Raw genomic sequence first — 15,995 nt, 5'->3', positions numbered from 1 at the left:
CACGTTGTGATTATTGTTGAACGCTATAGAGCAGAAGTACAGTTGTAGTAATAGATTGATGGCATTGTTAATTTATTAATCAATGTTATTGTAACGGATGGGTTGAAATCTATTTAACTCGTTGATATAACATCAGTTCAGGTTATTTTGTAGTTAGGATACAAATAATACCAATAATACTGGAAATTCCAATATTATGATTACAATAGTAATTGTCACTTAAAACTGTAAGATATACATTTTTGCAACATAGGTTAACATTTGTAAATCTGTACGCGGAGGTGTATTTATAAGTATTACGGTCTACATATTTGGAATATACAAAATATACAGTATCACATATCATCGTTTTCTTTCTAGTAACTTAGAGACAGATGCATGGATACGTTCTTGGTGTTTTTCAGTGCTTTCTTCACCAGTGCTAAATTCTCAGACTTGCTGTATTCTTTATTACATTCAAAGTATTACTTCAATACAACAGAAATAATTTAAATGATGTATTTTTTTGTGTAAGTAAAGTCGTACCTTCCATATTGTTTCAGGGTAATAATCATAACATTGAAGATACGTGTTACTTATTTAGGTACAATAAATTAACAGTCATCTAACAGCTTTAATGGAACTAACGAGAGAAATCTGCAAAGTATAACAACCCGATTTACCAGAAAATTCGCTTAGTGAAACTACCCGAAATAAGCGAACACATGTTTTGGCTTATGCGCAGATATTCGAGGGTTTCTGAGAAAATGACGGTCGAAGTTTTCGACGTGCTTTACATATCCGTTAAAGCGTAAACAGCAAAACCGACGCGGTGGCGCAGTGGCTATTGCCGCGGTTTCGAATCGCGTGTTCATATCCCGATGACATTTTACGTTTTTGTTTTCTTTTATCTACTTAATGTCCATTGGCGATTACTGCACGAATGTTTCTTAAAAAATTAGTGGATACAAGGGCGTTATGTTGATTGTAAAATTACAACTGGTTTCAAAATAAGCGTTGTGTATTTGTTTACAGTGTTTTTTAAGTTCATTCTTATACTAATTCAGGGAGATACGGTGGATGATACCGATCGTAGAGACATTCAAAGCATTGTCATTTCGCACACGGCGAGCATCGTGCGAAGGCAGGTTTGCCACAGTTACATTTCTTGTTGGGAATGTCACTCGAAAAGGAAACGTCGTTAACATTACTGGATATTTCACGTGTTGGCAATAATTTTGCGTCAAACCACACACAGCCGGCCCGGCGGTGTAGGGGTAGCATGCAAGCCTCTTACCCGGAGGTCCAGGTTCGATTTCCGGCCTGGTCAGGGACTTTTACCTGTATCTGAGGGCTCGTTCGTGGTCTACTCAACGTACGTTGAGGTGCTATCTGACGGTGATATGGCGGCCCCTGTCTAGAAAGCCAAGAATAACGGTCGAGAAGATTCGTCGTGCTGAGCACACGACACCGCGTAATCTGCAGACCTGCGGGTTGAGCAGCGGTCGCTTGGTAGGCCTTGGCCTTTCGAGGCTGTAGGGGCATGGGGTTAGGTTAAACTATGCATAATGGATCGTTTCTCCCAAAACTGGTGCTTGCAATTGATTATGAATCAATGCATTTATTGCATCGCGCCTAGTCTTGTATCCTTTTGCAGTGCAATGAGTGCAGAATAATTAAACATTCATTTTACAGACAGAAGATTAATAGATGGAAAATGACAATGATATTTAAAAATACATTAAACAAAACCATTCGCGCAGTAATCGCCAATGGAAAAAAGTAAATAAATGAAACAAGAAACCAAATTCATCGGAATTTGAACAAGGACCGCATACGTGTGACGTCGCGGTGAAAGCCACTGCGCCAGTGCATCGGTTGAACTTGCTAAGCACGTCGGAAACTTTGATCGCCATTTTCTCGGAAACGGTCGAGTGTCTACGGAAAAGCCGAAACATACTGTCCCTTATTTCGACACCTCATTCTCTGAGTGCAGTTTCTGGAAAATCGGGTTGTTGCATTTAGTGCGTCCCCCTAGTAAGTTCAAAGTGAAATGCCTTGGTTATTATTTAATGAATAAGATGAGACTTACCGGGATATTGTTCAGGAGGAAGCTGAGGCTAGCAGCTGGCTTGGAGGGTGGTGAAGTGCAGTTGGCTCTGAGGATATCTCCCGGGTCGTAGCGGTCTCGCTCCGTCTCTATTACCGGCGGACTCTCCGGTAGGGCTGAAACAGGAAAAAATAGCTTATTGAAGACCTTAGTGAATTAATGCCAACGTAAATTCTAGTCGATAAGTAAATATGGTCCTATAAATATATTATTTACATGCCGAAACAAATAATTATTGAGACAAATTTCAAATATGTTGATGCACTGGCATGCTAATAGTTTTAAAGGCATAAATGCCAATTTACATCAACATAATTCCATTATAACATTGAATTTAAGTCTACCCATTCTTATTCACTCAGATATGGTTTCATATATCCACATCATGCAATGATGTAGTAAGATATTTACAACTTTTCTACAACGGAAAATATTTGCTGATAAGAGGGAAACAACGCACGTGGCTGTGTCGATTTCACGACCGCAATTTCTGACGTAAAATTCATACCGCATCAGAGGTATAATTGAAGTGAAGCATATAGTCAGCATGGATTTTAAATATTGTTGGTGTTATTTTACCTCAATATATATATAAATAGATGTGTGTGTCCGTATATTTCACCTTGCAGCCGAAACTGCCCACCGCAGGCCACTGGTGTTTGCGTGTGGTAGTATTCTCCAGTCTCCAAAACATACACAATAGTGGTTGTGTGTTCGTAGGAGTGGTGGTATGGGAGATACGGGGGATTAAAATGGATGACTATGTATAAAATTAGACGTGTGTGTTCATGTATTTCACCTTGCAGACTCAGACCATTGGAGATTGTGTGTTGTGGTAGCCTCGAGTCTCCCATCGCGCACTATTGCGATTGCGAGTTGGTGGTTGTGGTAGTGTGGGAGATGTGGTGGTTGAAATTGGCCGAATATACCTTACATAAAAATAGATGCGTGTGTCCATACATTTTTTTTGCTAGGGGCTTTACGTCGCACCGACACAGATAGGTCTTATGGCGACGATGGGATAGGAAAGGCCTAGGAGTTGGAAGGAAGCGGCCGTGGCCTTAATTAAGGTACAGCCCCAGCATTTGCCTCGTGTGAAAATGGGAAACCACGGAAAACCATCTTCAGGGCTGTCGATAGTGGGATTCGAACCTACTATCTCCCGGATGCAAGCTCACAGCCGCGCGCCTCTACGCGCACGGCCAACTCGCCCGGTGTCCATACATTTCACCTTGGAGCCACACACCGCAAACCACTGGTGTTATTGTGTGGTAGTGGCCTCGAGTCTTCTATCGTGCACTAGAGTGGTTGCATGTCGGTAGCGGTGGTGGTGTGCGAAGTATGGGGGTGAAACTGGCCGACTATACATAAAAATAGATGTGTGCGTTCGTGTATTTCAACTTGCAGCCACAACTACGCATCGCAGACCACTGATATATGTGTCTGGTAGTAGCCTGGAGTCTCCCATCGTGTAAGACAACATTAAGAGGCGTTGCGTGTCTGCAGCTGTGATTGTGTGGGAGATGTAGGGATAGATTGACTTCGGCACTGAATGTATTAAAATGAGTGAGAATGTACTCTAGGAGGCTGTGATGTGTACGCCTTGGTTTTATATGTCATCTTTGATTCATATGGCAGGAGTATGGCCATCGCAGAACCATAACAGTTTTCAACTCGAGTGCATCTCTGATAATCTCCTAATTCTTGAATATAAAGCAGATACTTACTGAAACATCTCCTTAACAATATCAGTAATTCTATCCGGCAGAGAAAGACGAAAATCGGTTTTCATACTAAGAATTCAGTTGATATCAAATGATTTCTCATTTTGTTTCAGCAGGAATAGCTTGTAGTATGACTATCAACATGCCTCAGCATCAGACGTTCCACACTTGTGGAGTTAATTCGAAGGATTCCTGTTTCACACATGGCCAGTTCAATGTTCTTTTTTACGTCGCACCGACACAGATAGGTCTTATGGCGACGCAGTTCAATGTTGCTTTCTCCGATGTCGGACAAGCAGAATATCTGTTTGTGCCTGCGCCCGGCAACAAGACATCAAATGCGGTGTATAAGAATGAGTTTATATGAAATAACGTAGAATGTAAGATATTTATGCACCCCGACAAAAATAATAAAAACGAAAGAAGAAACAGAAAAAGTGTGGTTTTTAATACATATCTTCTGTGCTGTATGTAGAAAACCGCACGGATATACAAAAACAAACAACAAGCGAAGCGGGTTGTATTTATTTAGTCTATATATCTTTGTACGTTGGGTATTCATCCCGAAGGCTGGTTTTATCGTCATAGCTCTGCTAAGAGCTGTAATGATAGCCTAGACGTCACTGGAGAGGCATAGTAGGGAAATGAGGTGTGGTATAGTTTCCCGTTGCTTTCCCCACCGAACCAGCAGTTGCTATTAGATATCAGTCTGCCAAGCCCAGTGAAATTCATGCACCAACCGACCCAATAAGGGATATTTTCACACCACTCACAATAGAGTCAGGCTGCATAAGGAATGGTATTATTAGCATCGTTCATATCTCGGTCACTTTCAGATTGTCGAAGCCAAGGATGAGACTGAGACAGATCACTGCAAGTAAAATTTATTCTAGCCGATAGCAGAAGACATTTCGCAGTCTAAACACTACATCTCGCCAGCAAAGGCATAATTATATACGAGCAAAATGTCTCTCTGACTGTTCCTTATACAAAAATACACCCTCTCACCAGTCTGAACAATATTTTGTATACTTACCTTTTAGGACACTGCTGATAACACTGTCAACAAGAAATTAGGACAGCCCTCCTTTTTCGCTAGATTTAGGCCTTTTCGCACGTTAGCGTAGGCTAATATAGGAGAAATCTCGAATTTGACGAACAAGAATTTTTCATAGCTCGTTTTAAACCTCTTTACGTGAAGAAAAATACTCAATAATTCCCTACAGGCGATGGAAAACAAAATTGTAAGGCCATTAAAACCAACGTTTCCGAGATATTGACACCCCATCGTAGGAATCAGATGAATAAATGAACGGCCGTAACCATGGCAAAGTTAACTCGAGAGTCGTAGAATACGGACCTGGTGTTCGAAGTAGGCACATGCGTGAGTGTAGGCAAGGCCAACGAGAGATTGTGCTTAAATATTTTAAACTCATAGCTAGCGTTAATCTGCCGAAATAATTGTGGTTACATAATCCACGTTTTCATAGTCTTATATTCATGATGGTTGTGAATAGCGCCGAAGCGTTTATTTCATTATTTACAAAAGATTAGTATTAGCATTATTTATCTACCAAAATTCTGTTCAGGAATATAGAAGCTCTAGTGAAAATTAATTTCTGCGTCGATGGGGTGAAAGTTACACATAGGTGCTAATGTATGAAACGATCTTCACTGGGGTAATCACATAGATGGGATCGTAAATAAAGGATACAAATCACTGCACATGGTTATGAGGGTGTTTAGGGATTGTAGAAATAATGTAAAGGAGAGGGCATGTAAGTCTCTGGCAAGACCCCAACTAGAGTATGGTTGCAGTGTATGGGACCCTCACCAGGATTACTTGATTCAATAACTGGAAAAAATCCAAAGAAAAGCAGCTCGATTTGTTCTGGGTGATTCCCCACAAAATAGTAGCGTTACAAGAGGACAAATTGGGGCAAATATTCGTTTATAAGAAGGGGAATTAGGGATAGGAATTACCAAGGGAGATGTTGAAAATGTATCGAATATTTTCGAAATCATTTAAGAAAAGGCTAGGAAAACAACAGACAGGGAATTTCCCACTTGGGCGACTGCCCTAAATGCAGATAAGTATTGACTGAAGTGTGAACCGCCAAGTACATTGGCCTATCTCTAAGATGAAATATTATTTAAAATATTTTCATAGTTAACAAAATAAACAGCACTGTGCAAGATATACATGTATGTACTGCTCGTGCGTTCTGTCTCAATAGCTAATCATTCATTCATTCCTGTGCTCGCATACTTCCTTTCAGTCTACCAGTCTGCCGTTCAATCATTCTTTTCTCTCAAACTTCCTTTCACTCTATCAGTCATTCACTCATTCACCCAAATACGCAAAGACACATGAAGCATTTCCATTAAATGATATTTTCCTTTATATGCATTTGAAATTTTGGAAGAGGCAAGTTTTTGACATCCCCTGACAGAGAATTCCATAGCTCTGCGTTACGGACGAAAGGCAGACAAAGAGTAACTTCTTCGCACCTCTGAGCTGAGTGGTAAACAAGCGATAGACGTTGGAAGGGATCAATTTCTACAGAAGCAGACAGGGATTTCCGGAGAAAGATCAGGTCAGTTTGTTTGGCTATCGTCTCAATTGAAGATAACTTTATCGGATGGGAGGGGGAGTGATAGTTAATTATCCATTCGGCGCGGCATTGCACTCTTTCCAGCTTACTCATGTTCTCCGCTTTTGTGGGATGCCAAGCAGGTAGCCCATACGTCAGTATGGCCTAACCATGCAAATGTAGGCTGACGTTATTGCTCGTGGACTGAATCCTCCTAAATTCCTACAAAGGAACCCAAGGATTTTTGCTGCCTTGCACCTTGCCTCTTCACGCTGTATATTCCACTTTAGATTTTCACATATAATTATGCCAGTTACTTTGAAACTAGTGAACTGCAAAATTATATGTTTCCCTAGTTTACAACTATTTGTGACGGGATTTCTGGACCTACATTTTCTCATATATTTTACACTTATTTTCATTTATACTCAGGCTATAGAGAGATTCTTCATATCAGATTGTAAAGAAAGAGCGTCATTTAAATTTTAAAAACTCATAGACAGCATTAATCTGCCGAGGTACACTGATGGATACTGGAGCCACATTTCCATACCCTTATCACGATAATGACTGTAAATAGCACCAGAGACCTGGTTTCGCTATTTGCGAGAACTTCTATTTAAATATTGTAAACACATGGACAATGTGAATCTGCCCAGCTACTAATGGTTACTTCATTCACATTTCCATACTCTCATCAGCGCAATGATTGTGAATAACACCAAAATTGTTGCTTCCGCTATTTACAAGGCCTAGAAATAGAAGGAATATCCTCAACAAAACCTATCCTCTTCAAGTAATACTAAATATTATCACTGCCAATGAAATTCCATTTAAACATATATAAATAAAGTAATACACATAAATACAGTATATATGTAGGAGGTTTATTGTGCGTTGTTGCTGTTCATGGCCTTTGTAGACGGAGCGGGCAGTTGTCTCATATTAAGTAATACGACCAAAGTGTTTATGTGTTCTAATAGACATCTTCCTACTGCCCATTTAATTAACTTTTATTCTCATACACAATAATGTATGAATAAGACCAAGCATGAATTTCTGTTATCGCAGTTCATTGCCTCGGCCTGTTTTGATCTTCTTACTCTGTTTTAACATTTTCATTATAATAATTTCCACTTAACCCTATGACATAACATTTGTAAGTATGTACAACATAATTTGTAAAGATATGTGCTATTTTATAAGGCTAGGAATTTCAGGAAATTGAGAGCCTTTGTATTCATTGGACCCAATGAAGCTGGGTACGACAGCTAATTCTAGAAAAATTCACCCGTATTCAAGAAAAATTCTAATAAATCACACATTTATTTCTCACTACACAAAACAATTACTTTGACACCCAGCACACATATTATATAGGAGATTCTATATACCAATTTTCACGTGTGTAACATGTCACGTTTCTGAGATATACTGTAGATACCGTAATTTAAAAATATCAACCCTTTTGTCAGTCTTTTTCACCCAGTATCAACTGGATTCTCCAAAATCAAAAAATACGTGTTTCTTTATTTTCAAAGGAGATTCCAAGTATCAATTTTAATGTTTGTAATATCTTCAGTTTTTGTGATATAAGTATCATCACCCTTTCCACATTTTTTTTACCCCCCTAACGAGGATTTTCCGGAAACAAAATATACGTGTTCTTTATTTTTAAAGGAGATACCAAAAATCAATTTTACGTCTGTAAACTTTGAAGTTTTTGAGATATGGATATACTCATTTAAATAATTCACCCCTCCTTCCACCCCATTAGCGATGGAATATCCAAAAATCCTCCCTTAATTATCACCTACACTCCAATATAAATGTATGTCCAAAATTTCATTCGTTTATGTCCAGTAGTTTTGGCTCGACAATGATAAATGATGAATCAGTCAGTCAGTCTGTCTGTCAGGACATGCTTTTTATAAATATATATATATATATATATATATATATATATATATATATATATCGATTTTTCATGTTGTTAGAATGTTGAGTAGAAAGCCGAACAGTATGTATTTTCTTTACAGGAATGTTGTAGTGTTATATATTATGTTTTGCATTATTGTGTTCGACAGACCGGAAAGCTTTTGTGTTACATTTTTCATATTGCCATCTGAATGTGGGCAATAAGTGGCATTTCATGAACAAGTAACATGTAACAAGCATTCTCCATACGTTCAATATAACATATGTTTGTTTTTCATTACGCAAAACAATTACGTTGACGCCCAGCATGCATGGTTTTCATGTTAACCATCTGAATGTGGGCAATAACTGGCATTTCTGAAACACGTAACATGTAATAAACGTTCTCCATCAGTATTAAGGGTAATGCTTTCAATGTATTTTTACCACTTAGAGACGTAGGAGGTAGACTGAAGGGAGTTTACGTGAGGCTTAGAGCGTGTATGTTCTGAACTCCACCTTCAGGGCAGCAGATGTGTTCACGGCGCGGGGCAGCATTACAATGATAAGCCTCGTGACGCTCGGTATTGCTAATTTTAGACTTTTCCGACAAACCGCTATGTTATTGTGTAGCACCTAATACCCCACAACATTACTATTTCTCAATTTCCTCTGTGTGTGTGGGCTGTGTTCACCGCTTGCCATATAAGGAGACGAAATGGGTGAGCTGGTGGGGCTCTCAGATTGAGAGCGTGTGTTGGTGATCAAGGAGCCCCTAACTTCAGCGTGCAGTACTTGTGCCGGGCTCCTCACTTTCACAATTATTTCCACTTCTCCGCTGATGGAGTCTCCCTTTCGTCCAATTATTCATTAGATTAGTGAGGCACAGGAAGTCTCACTTTCACGCCTTCATATATCTTCTTTTCTTTAGCTGATGCCGTCATTGTTTGAAGTGTCTTTTTATGGGAACTCGTAGAGATGGCTATGTAGTTGTACTTCCTGTTAAATCAACAACACCCCTACTTGCCAATCATATCATACCTTCAACAAACAATTGAAGTTTAATAGCTGAGAAACTTATGTTTGATCATTCAAATGGTATTACATTTGTTCAAATTAAAGGTTTTATTTTTGTTATTTGATCTGTATTTCATTCCATATAAACACAACAGCCGATCTACTATGTTAATTTCACTTCCTATTCTTCTCCGGTCTTTTCATGACCCCTACGAGCACAGCCCTTTCCTTTTCATACGGACATCTGCTGGGCAGTGAGAATCCAGTTGCTTCCTCTGTGATGAATGCTATCCCTCGATCTGGCAAGTGGTCTGCTGACAATCCCTCTTGACTTCCATGTTTCCCAGTTTACCATAGTCTTCTTCAATTTTCAGAAGTTATTCATATCGTGTCCTGTCCACCTACTCTTAAATATCACCACTTGCTCCATCGCATGGACGAACTGAGTCCTCCTTCGGATTTTCCCATTTCGAACTCGTGCTCTCAGGCTGATTCTAGGCATATAGTACACCATCGCTCTGTGAAAAACTCGGAATCTCTTCGCGCCCTTAATATTTTACAGCACATACACCGTGACCGGTAGAATGCACGTCTTGTAGAGTTTTCTCTTGAGGTTCATGGCCCTTGCGAATTTATTTGAATGTAGCTGATCCTATCAAATACTTCCCAGGTCAGGCCACTTCATGTGGTGATTTCTGACATCTGATATTCACTCCCTACTTTTGTATTATGTGCCAGGTATACGTACTCCAAAAGGGTTTCAATTACTTGATTTTCAATAGTGACAGATATGTTCATGCTCATATATTTTGTTTCACTGAGGTTCATCCTCAGTCTGACACGTTAGGAGGCTTCCTTCAGATCATGCAGTATCGATTCCAGTTCCTTACGACTCCTATGGACAGGACGATACCGTTGGCAAAGCGGAGTTGATTCGACAAGGTACCATGAGTATTAACATCCTATTGATCCTTCAACAGTCTCCTGAGAATGATTCTTAAAGCCAGGGAGAATAGTTTAAGTGAAACTATAACACTCACTCTTTTTCTTCTATTGTCATCGATTTTTCCAGTGACCCAGTGTTCCCTAATTTATTCCTTCCTAAAAATATATTTACTAGTTTTTTACGAACGTTCTGCTTCTGACCTTCGTCACGAAGGGGATTTCATCTAAAAAGGAGTGATAAAATGATTCACTGTTTCTACAACTGAAGTTTTTGTTCCACTTGCTATTTGGAAACATTAAAGCGGTACACTCTTTTCTCGACCTGTGACAGTAAAATCATTTAACAAAACATATTGCCGTGAAATCTATATTCGTGTTAAAATTCTTCACTAAGGTAAGGTAAGGGTTATTCTGCCCGAAGGCAGGTCCTAACCTCCGCGGAGGTGTTCCTGAGCCGGAGTTTACGTGCGGTAGGGTGGCCAGTTCCTTTCCGCTCCTCCATTTCCTTACCCCCACCAATGGCGCGTGGAAACCCATCCAACTCCTGACCACGCCCAATGTTGCTTAACTTCGGAGATCTCACGGGATCCGGTGTTTCAACACGGCTACGGCCGTTGGAAATTCTTCACTAACCATATGTCAAATCAGACAAAACTTAAATTGTATAATATAAGATAATGTAGTGTATTTTGAACAACTGTATACAAATATTGTTCTCCAGACGTTCGCCACACCCAGATAATACCAGTGGAAGACCACAGGGTATAGCATTATTCTTCACTTAAAATCACAGTTTTCAATCAATTTGGATAACGATTATCTTCCAGAAGAGAAATTTGTTGTTTAAGATTTCCTGTGTGTCTGTTTCCAATCACTCTATATGAGGATTGTCTTCCAGAGGATTTGTGGTCGAGCAACTGCTTGACGCTCAATGATTGTGCTATGGTAAAGTAATTGCAACGAGGACCTCATGAATGATTGATCATCTCGATGCCTAGGAATTCATGAGCCACCTTTTCTATCAGCAAATTTTTCCTGTATGCCATGAAAGAGGAAGGAGGTGAAAAGCGTTAAGCTGGAGATACATGTCAATATCTAGGCTGAGGTGGACAGACCATTTTACGTTTTTCTTATTTATCGTACCCTTGCCTTTCAACGAAGGTAACCCTGAGTACTTAGTGTACTCTCCTGTAATAAGGTTATACAATTATAAGTATAATATAAAAGTATACGGAAAATTAAGTGTCCATTGGCCTTTAATAAGACAATGAGTTCATTTGTGTGAGAGTGGCATGAGTAGCAAGTTGAAACGAAGACATACAGTTTCTCGTGTGTTTGTAGAGTGAATTTCTCCGGAACGTCGTGATGTAAGGCTTTAACACATACCTATTTACTTAAAATAAACCAGCTGCTGATTTGTATATCGTAACGGGCGACGTTCTGATCCCGGGATGAAATTTTCATCTGAAATAATGTGGAGTCGGCATGTCAGTATAGACTTATGCACCCGTAGTAAACAGAAAATGAGCAAGGATGATTTTAATAATAATAATAATAATAATAATAATAATAATAATAATAATAATAATAATAATAATAATAATAGTTGGTTATTACACGAGGACACTTGGGAGTAGAAGGCTGCGCACTATTTGAAGTTTCAGCTCTTCGGTGGAGGAGGCCCTGCACTTCAACATGGACGTAATACAACGTGACTGCTCATTGTGAGCTGCTATGCGCACTCAGTGCTAGTCCACTTTCTATTGCTCTACGTCTCACTTTACAAGTTTCTCCACGTACAGCACTCCATGGCCGGATATCTCTACTGCCCAGCTTAGAGATTGCAACGGCCGGCTTACTAACATCTGATAACTTCTAATTCCTCCTCTCTCACGTGTTAGGTATATGTTACAGTAAAAATATAGCCAATTTAAGAAAAAGACCCTTTACCTACGGAGACTTGCTACAGGAAAGTTGCCTGATCTCGATAGAGCGACATGACCTGCTGCAGCTTATACAGAGTGAATGTGAAGAAAGTTGGGATCGTTAAAGAGGTGATTGAAAATGCCGTTCCGTTTAGAAAGTATACATATATTTCTAAATTTGAACAATAGTAACGAAAGATTAAATTATGTGGTATTTGAAGTTCCTGAAATACGCCAGCCTCAATCGGTAGAATTAATAGCAAGTAAAGAAAGAACCCCTCTTGCAGGACGAAACTCTGACAACTTAGCATCCCTGAAGATCGTGAAGGTAGTTAATTGGGCGTAATGCCAACAATATTTTATGTATTTTTATTTGTCTGCTTGGTTATATTTATTTACTGGCTGATGTACCCGTGCTTCGCTACGGAATTCTACTTTGTATGCAGAATTCTAGGTTAGGTAGTGTACACGTTGGGAGTAAGATTGTATTAAATTGCATAGCTCTTACCGTTATCCCCAGGAACGGGATGGGGAAGTCACTCAACGTATTTTCTCATGTAAAGACTGGGTTAGGGAATTTTCATTGTAAAGGTGCCTACCATTGCCTACTATCACAGTTTGGGAAATTTTCATTATAATGGCAGACACTCTTTACCTGTCGTTTAACATCCTCAGAAATACTGTTATAATAGTTTTTCCAACTGAAATCAATAGGTCATTACAATTTGCTGAATGGTCAGCGTACTGGCCTTCGGTTCAGAGGGTCCCGGATTGGATTCACGGCCGGGCCGGGGAGTTTAATCTTGATTGGTTCATTCCAGTGGCCCGGGAGCTGAGTGCTTTTGCTTTCCCCAACATCCCTGCAACTCACACACCACACATAACACTATCCTCCAGCACAATAACACGCAGAAACCTACAAATGGCAGATGCCGCCCACCCTCATTGGAGGGTCTGCCTTATAAGAGCTGCACTCAGCTAGAAATAGCCACACGAAATTTTGATTATTATTACAATGACGTCAGTAGGAGTATCGCGCTTAAAAGCAGTGCTGTCATATGAAATACTTGATCAAATAATAACACACATATTTTCTCACTTTTAACGAAAAGTAGTATGCTGCCGATCTAACAGTCCAAAGTTCCAGAGGTGGAATGACCAAGCCACAGACAGCTGTGAACACTCCTCTGCCGTATTCCATTAAGTCTGCATACTGCTCACTCAAATCAGCGCGTCAGGGAAGGGATCGAATAGCTGGAATACTATGATGAACCAGTGTGTTCCGTACCAGCAGTATCAGAAAATTTATGAACCAGAGTAAAGGCATGCTAAAGAAAAAAGTTACCTAACTCCCCGGATATTTCACGCCAATATTCAGACAGGCTGTTATATTCCATACGCAGCAGTAATCGCATCTATCGGAGATGAGTAGCAGCATACGAGATAAAGAGCATTACAACAAGCAATGTTCACTCTAATGTTATTGTTGATCAGGACTATGAGCTTTCGACATTGTAGGCCTCCACATTTAGTTTTCTTCCGACTCTGAAATACCACTCTTACCACAGCCGGTAAGGTAAAACTTAATAACACATGAGTGATCGGACACTGCATTCTCTATAACTTTTGTTATGCAGTATTTTTCGATAGCACCAATAAGATAGGCATTATAAAATTAAATTTTAGGCCCCTTCCCCTAGACTACCATTTCATACAAGCAGTGCGCATTGCATAATCCTAAATAAGCATACTAAGCAAGCTTTAAATTCTACAAAATATATAGCTGGGAAGAGAAATCCGCGAAGAAACGAGAGGCTCTGACATTAAGAGCGTGGGTTGGCGTTCACGGGACTCTAAGCTGAGTCCTGTCATTGCTTTAAGTTAGCAAGTCATCTAAAACACAATTACATGCAATTTCTTACTCATACACGGTGAATAAAATTGTTTATAGCTTAGACTGTAGTTTCCTCTTCCGCGACTCTGTATACCCATTTTTCATAACATTCTGTCCACCCATTTTCTAGTGGCTCCGCGTTTATATGGATTTAAGTTAAAAAAAATACTTTTATATGAATATCTCTGTTACCATTGCCGGTACAGTAAAAATGTATAAGATATAAATGATTGTCCAAATGGTAATGGAAGAAATATAATATGATTTCTCTCATTGTTTGGGTCTTGGATGTCGTTCAAATAAATAAATTAATTAATAAAAAATTAATAAAAAATAAATCTATATATGTGTAAAAGAAGAGTTTTGTCTGTACACTGATCAGAATTTAAAAAGAATATAAAAGGTAGATCACAGAAAACTAATTATGGTAAATATTCGCTTGTGAATCGGGGAATTGATGATTGGAAAGCATTACCGGCGCTGTCTTTTTCAAAAAATAAAAGATGCTTCAAGAATAGACTCCATTCTGTAAATTGTGTGTAAGGTAAATTTCTATGTGACGATGTATTTTAATGCAACGCTCAACCCACTGTAATTCACACACTCAATATACTGTAAGTCATAGTGTAACATTTTGAAACACTTAAGGTACGTGTGAATTTGTGTAGGACTGTGTTCTAATGTTGAGCTGCTCAAACTATAGTATTGTACGCCTTAGTGTTAAGCACTAGAAATTCATAAGTTATATGTGAATTTGTTTATAAAGATGCTGGAATTACTCGACTTCCGGGGAAGAAATGTTCTTATGGGTGAATCTAGCATCTTGACATCTTGGTGGATCAGCACTAGTCCGACTTCATTCTTAATCTTAGACCAGTTTAATGGCAAATGCAGGGAACAGACTTGACTTAATGTACAGAATATTTGGTTAGGTGTTCTCCTCCTCTACATATAAGTAGCTGTTTTTTTAAACAAAAACGAGAGAACCATGTCGGCAGATTTTCTAGTTCGTTAAAGAACGTCTCTAACACTTCCTACAATTGACAGATAGTTGAAGAAGCGAACACGCTTAATGCCTTAAATTTCCTTCCCCGTCACTTTTATCAATACGTTGTTTCACAGGGATGTTATAGTGTTAATACCATTTTATGCTCTGCCACACTGAATAGACTTACAGATGATATTAACTGAGTATACCCTGAAAAAAAATTGATTGCCTACTTTACAGCAATAATACTAATACTATTACTAATAATAATGAAATTGGAATGTATGAATAATGATCATAACTTCCCTAAATGAAATATGTTTACAGTTCATCTGTATATGTAAAGTAAGAGTTTGGTTTGTGCATTGCTTGGAATGTACGAAGAATGGTATTTCTATATCGGTCGTGTCCACAGTAAAAAAAAATTGCAGTTTGTAATATTTCGTCTGTCTGTCTGCCTGTCTGTCTATCTGTCTGTCTGTCTGTCTGTCTGTCTGTATGTCTGTCTGTCTGTCTGTCTGTCTGTCTATATGTACGTACGCTCATCTCGAGAAAATTGCTGAAGGGAATTTAACGAGAATCGTTCTCTAAATTCGGGAAATGAGGCACTAAGAGATTTATTCTCGCGAGTAAAATGGTGGTCCAGGAGAATGCCTAAAATGAAATTCTCAAATATCTATGTTATTATTGGTCCTATCTTTTAATACCACATATCTAAAGTTATATAGAATTTCATTTCCGATAATTTACGTCTTATACATTTTTTTACCGTACCGTCTATTTATGTTGCTAAGTCCATATGAACACCAAACAACAAGAAAATTGGTATATTAAGCTAGGGAATAAATAAGTTTATTCATGCTGGATGAAATGGTAGACTAAGGGAAGGCACCTAAAATTAA

At 38.9% G+C, this 15,995-nt stretch overlaps 1 protein-coding gene across 1 annotated transcript in view; it reads right to left on the bottom strand.

Annotated features, from left to right (window-relative positions):
• Positions 1–15,995, bottom strand: part of LOC136859577 (uncharacterized) — a 790,883-nt gene that overhangs the window by 393,676 nt on the left and 381,212 nt on the right. Inside the window, exon 3 of the mRNA XM_068225810.1 lies at positions 2,072–2,205. Within this exon, the coding sequence (XP_068081911.1) occupies positions 2,072–2,205 (134 nt within the window). The remainder of the gene's footprint in view (positions 1–2,071; positions 2,206–15,995) is intronic.

The sequence above is a fragment of the Anabrus simplex genome, chromosome 1, assembly GCF_040414725.1.
Source record: "Anabrus simplex isolate iqAnaSimp1 chromosome 1, ASM4041472v1, whole genome shotgun sequence".
Lineage (NCBI taxonomy): Eukaryota > Metazoa > Arthropoda > Insecta > Orthoptera > Tettigoniidae > Anabrus > Anabrus simplex.
This window is presented reverse-complemented; position numbering and strand designations above follow the sequence as displayed.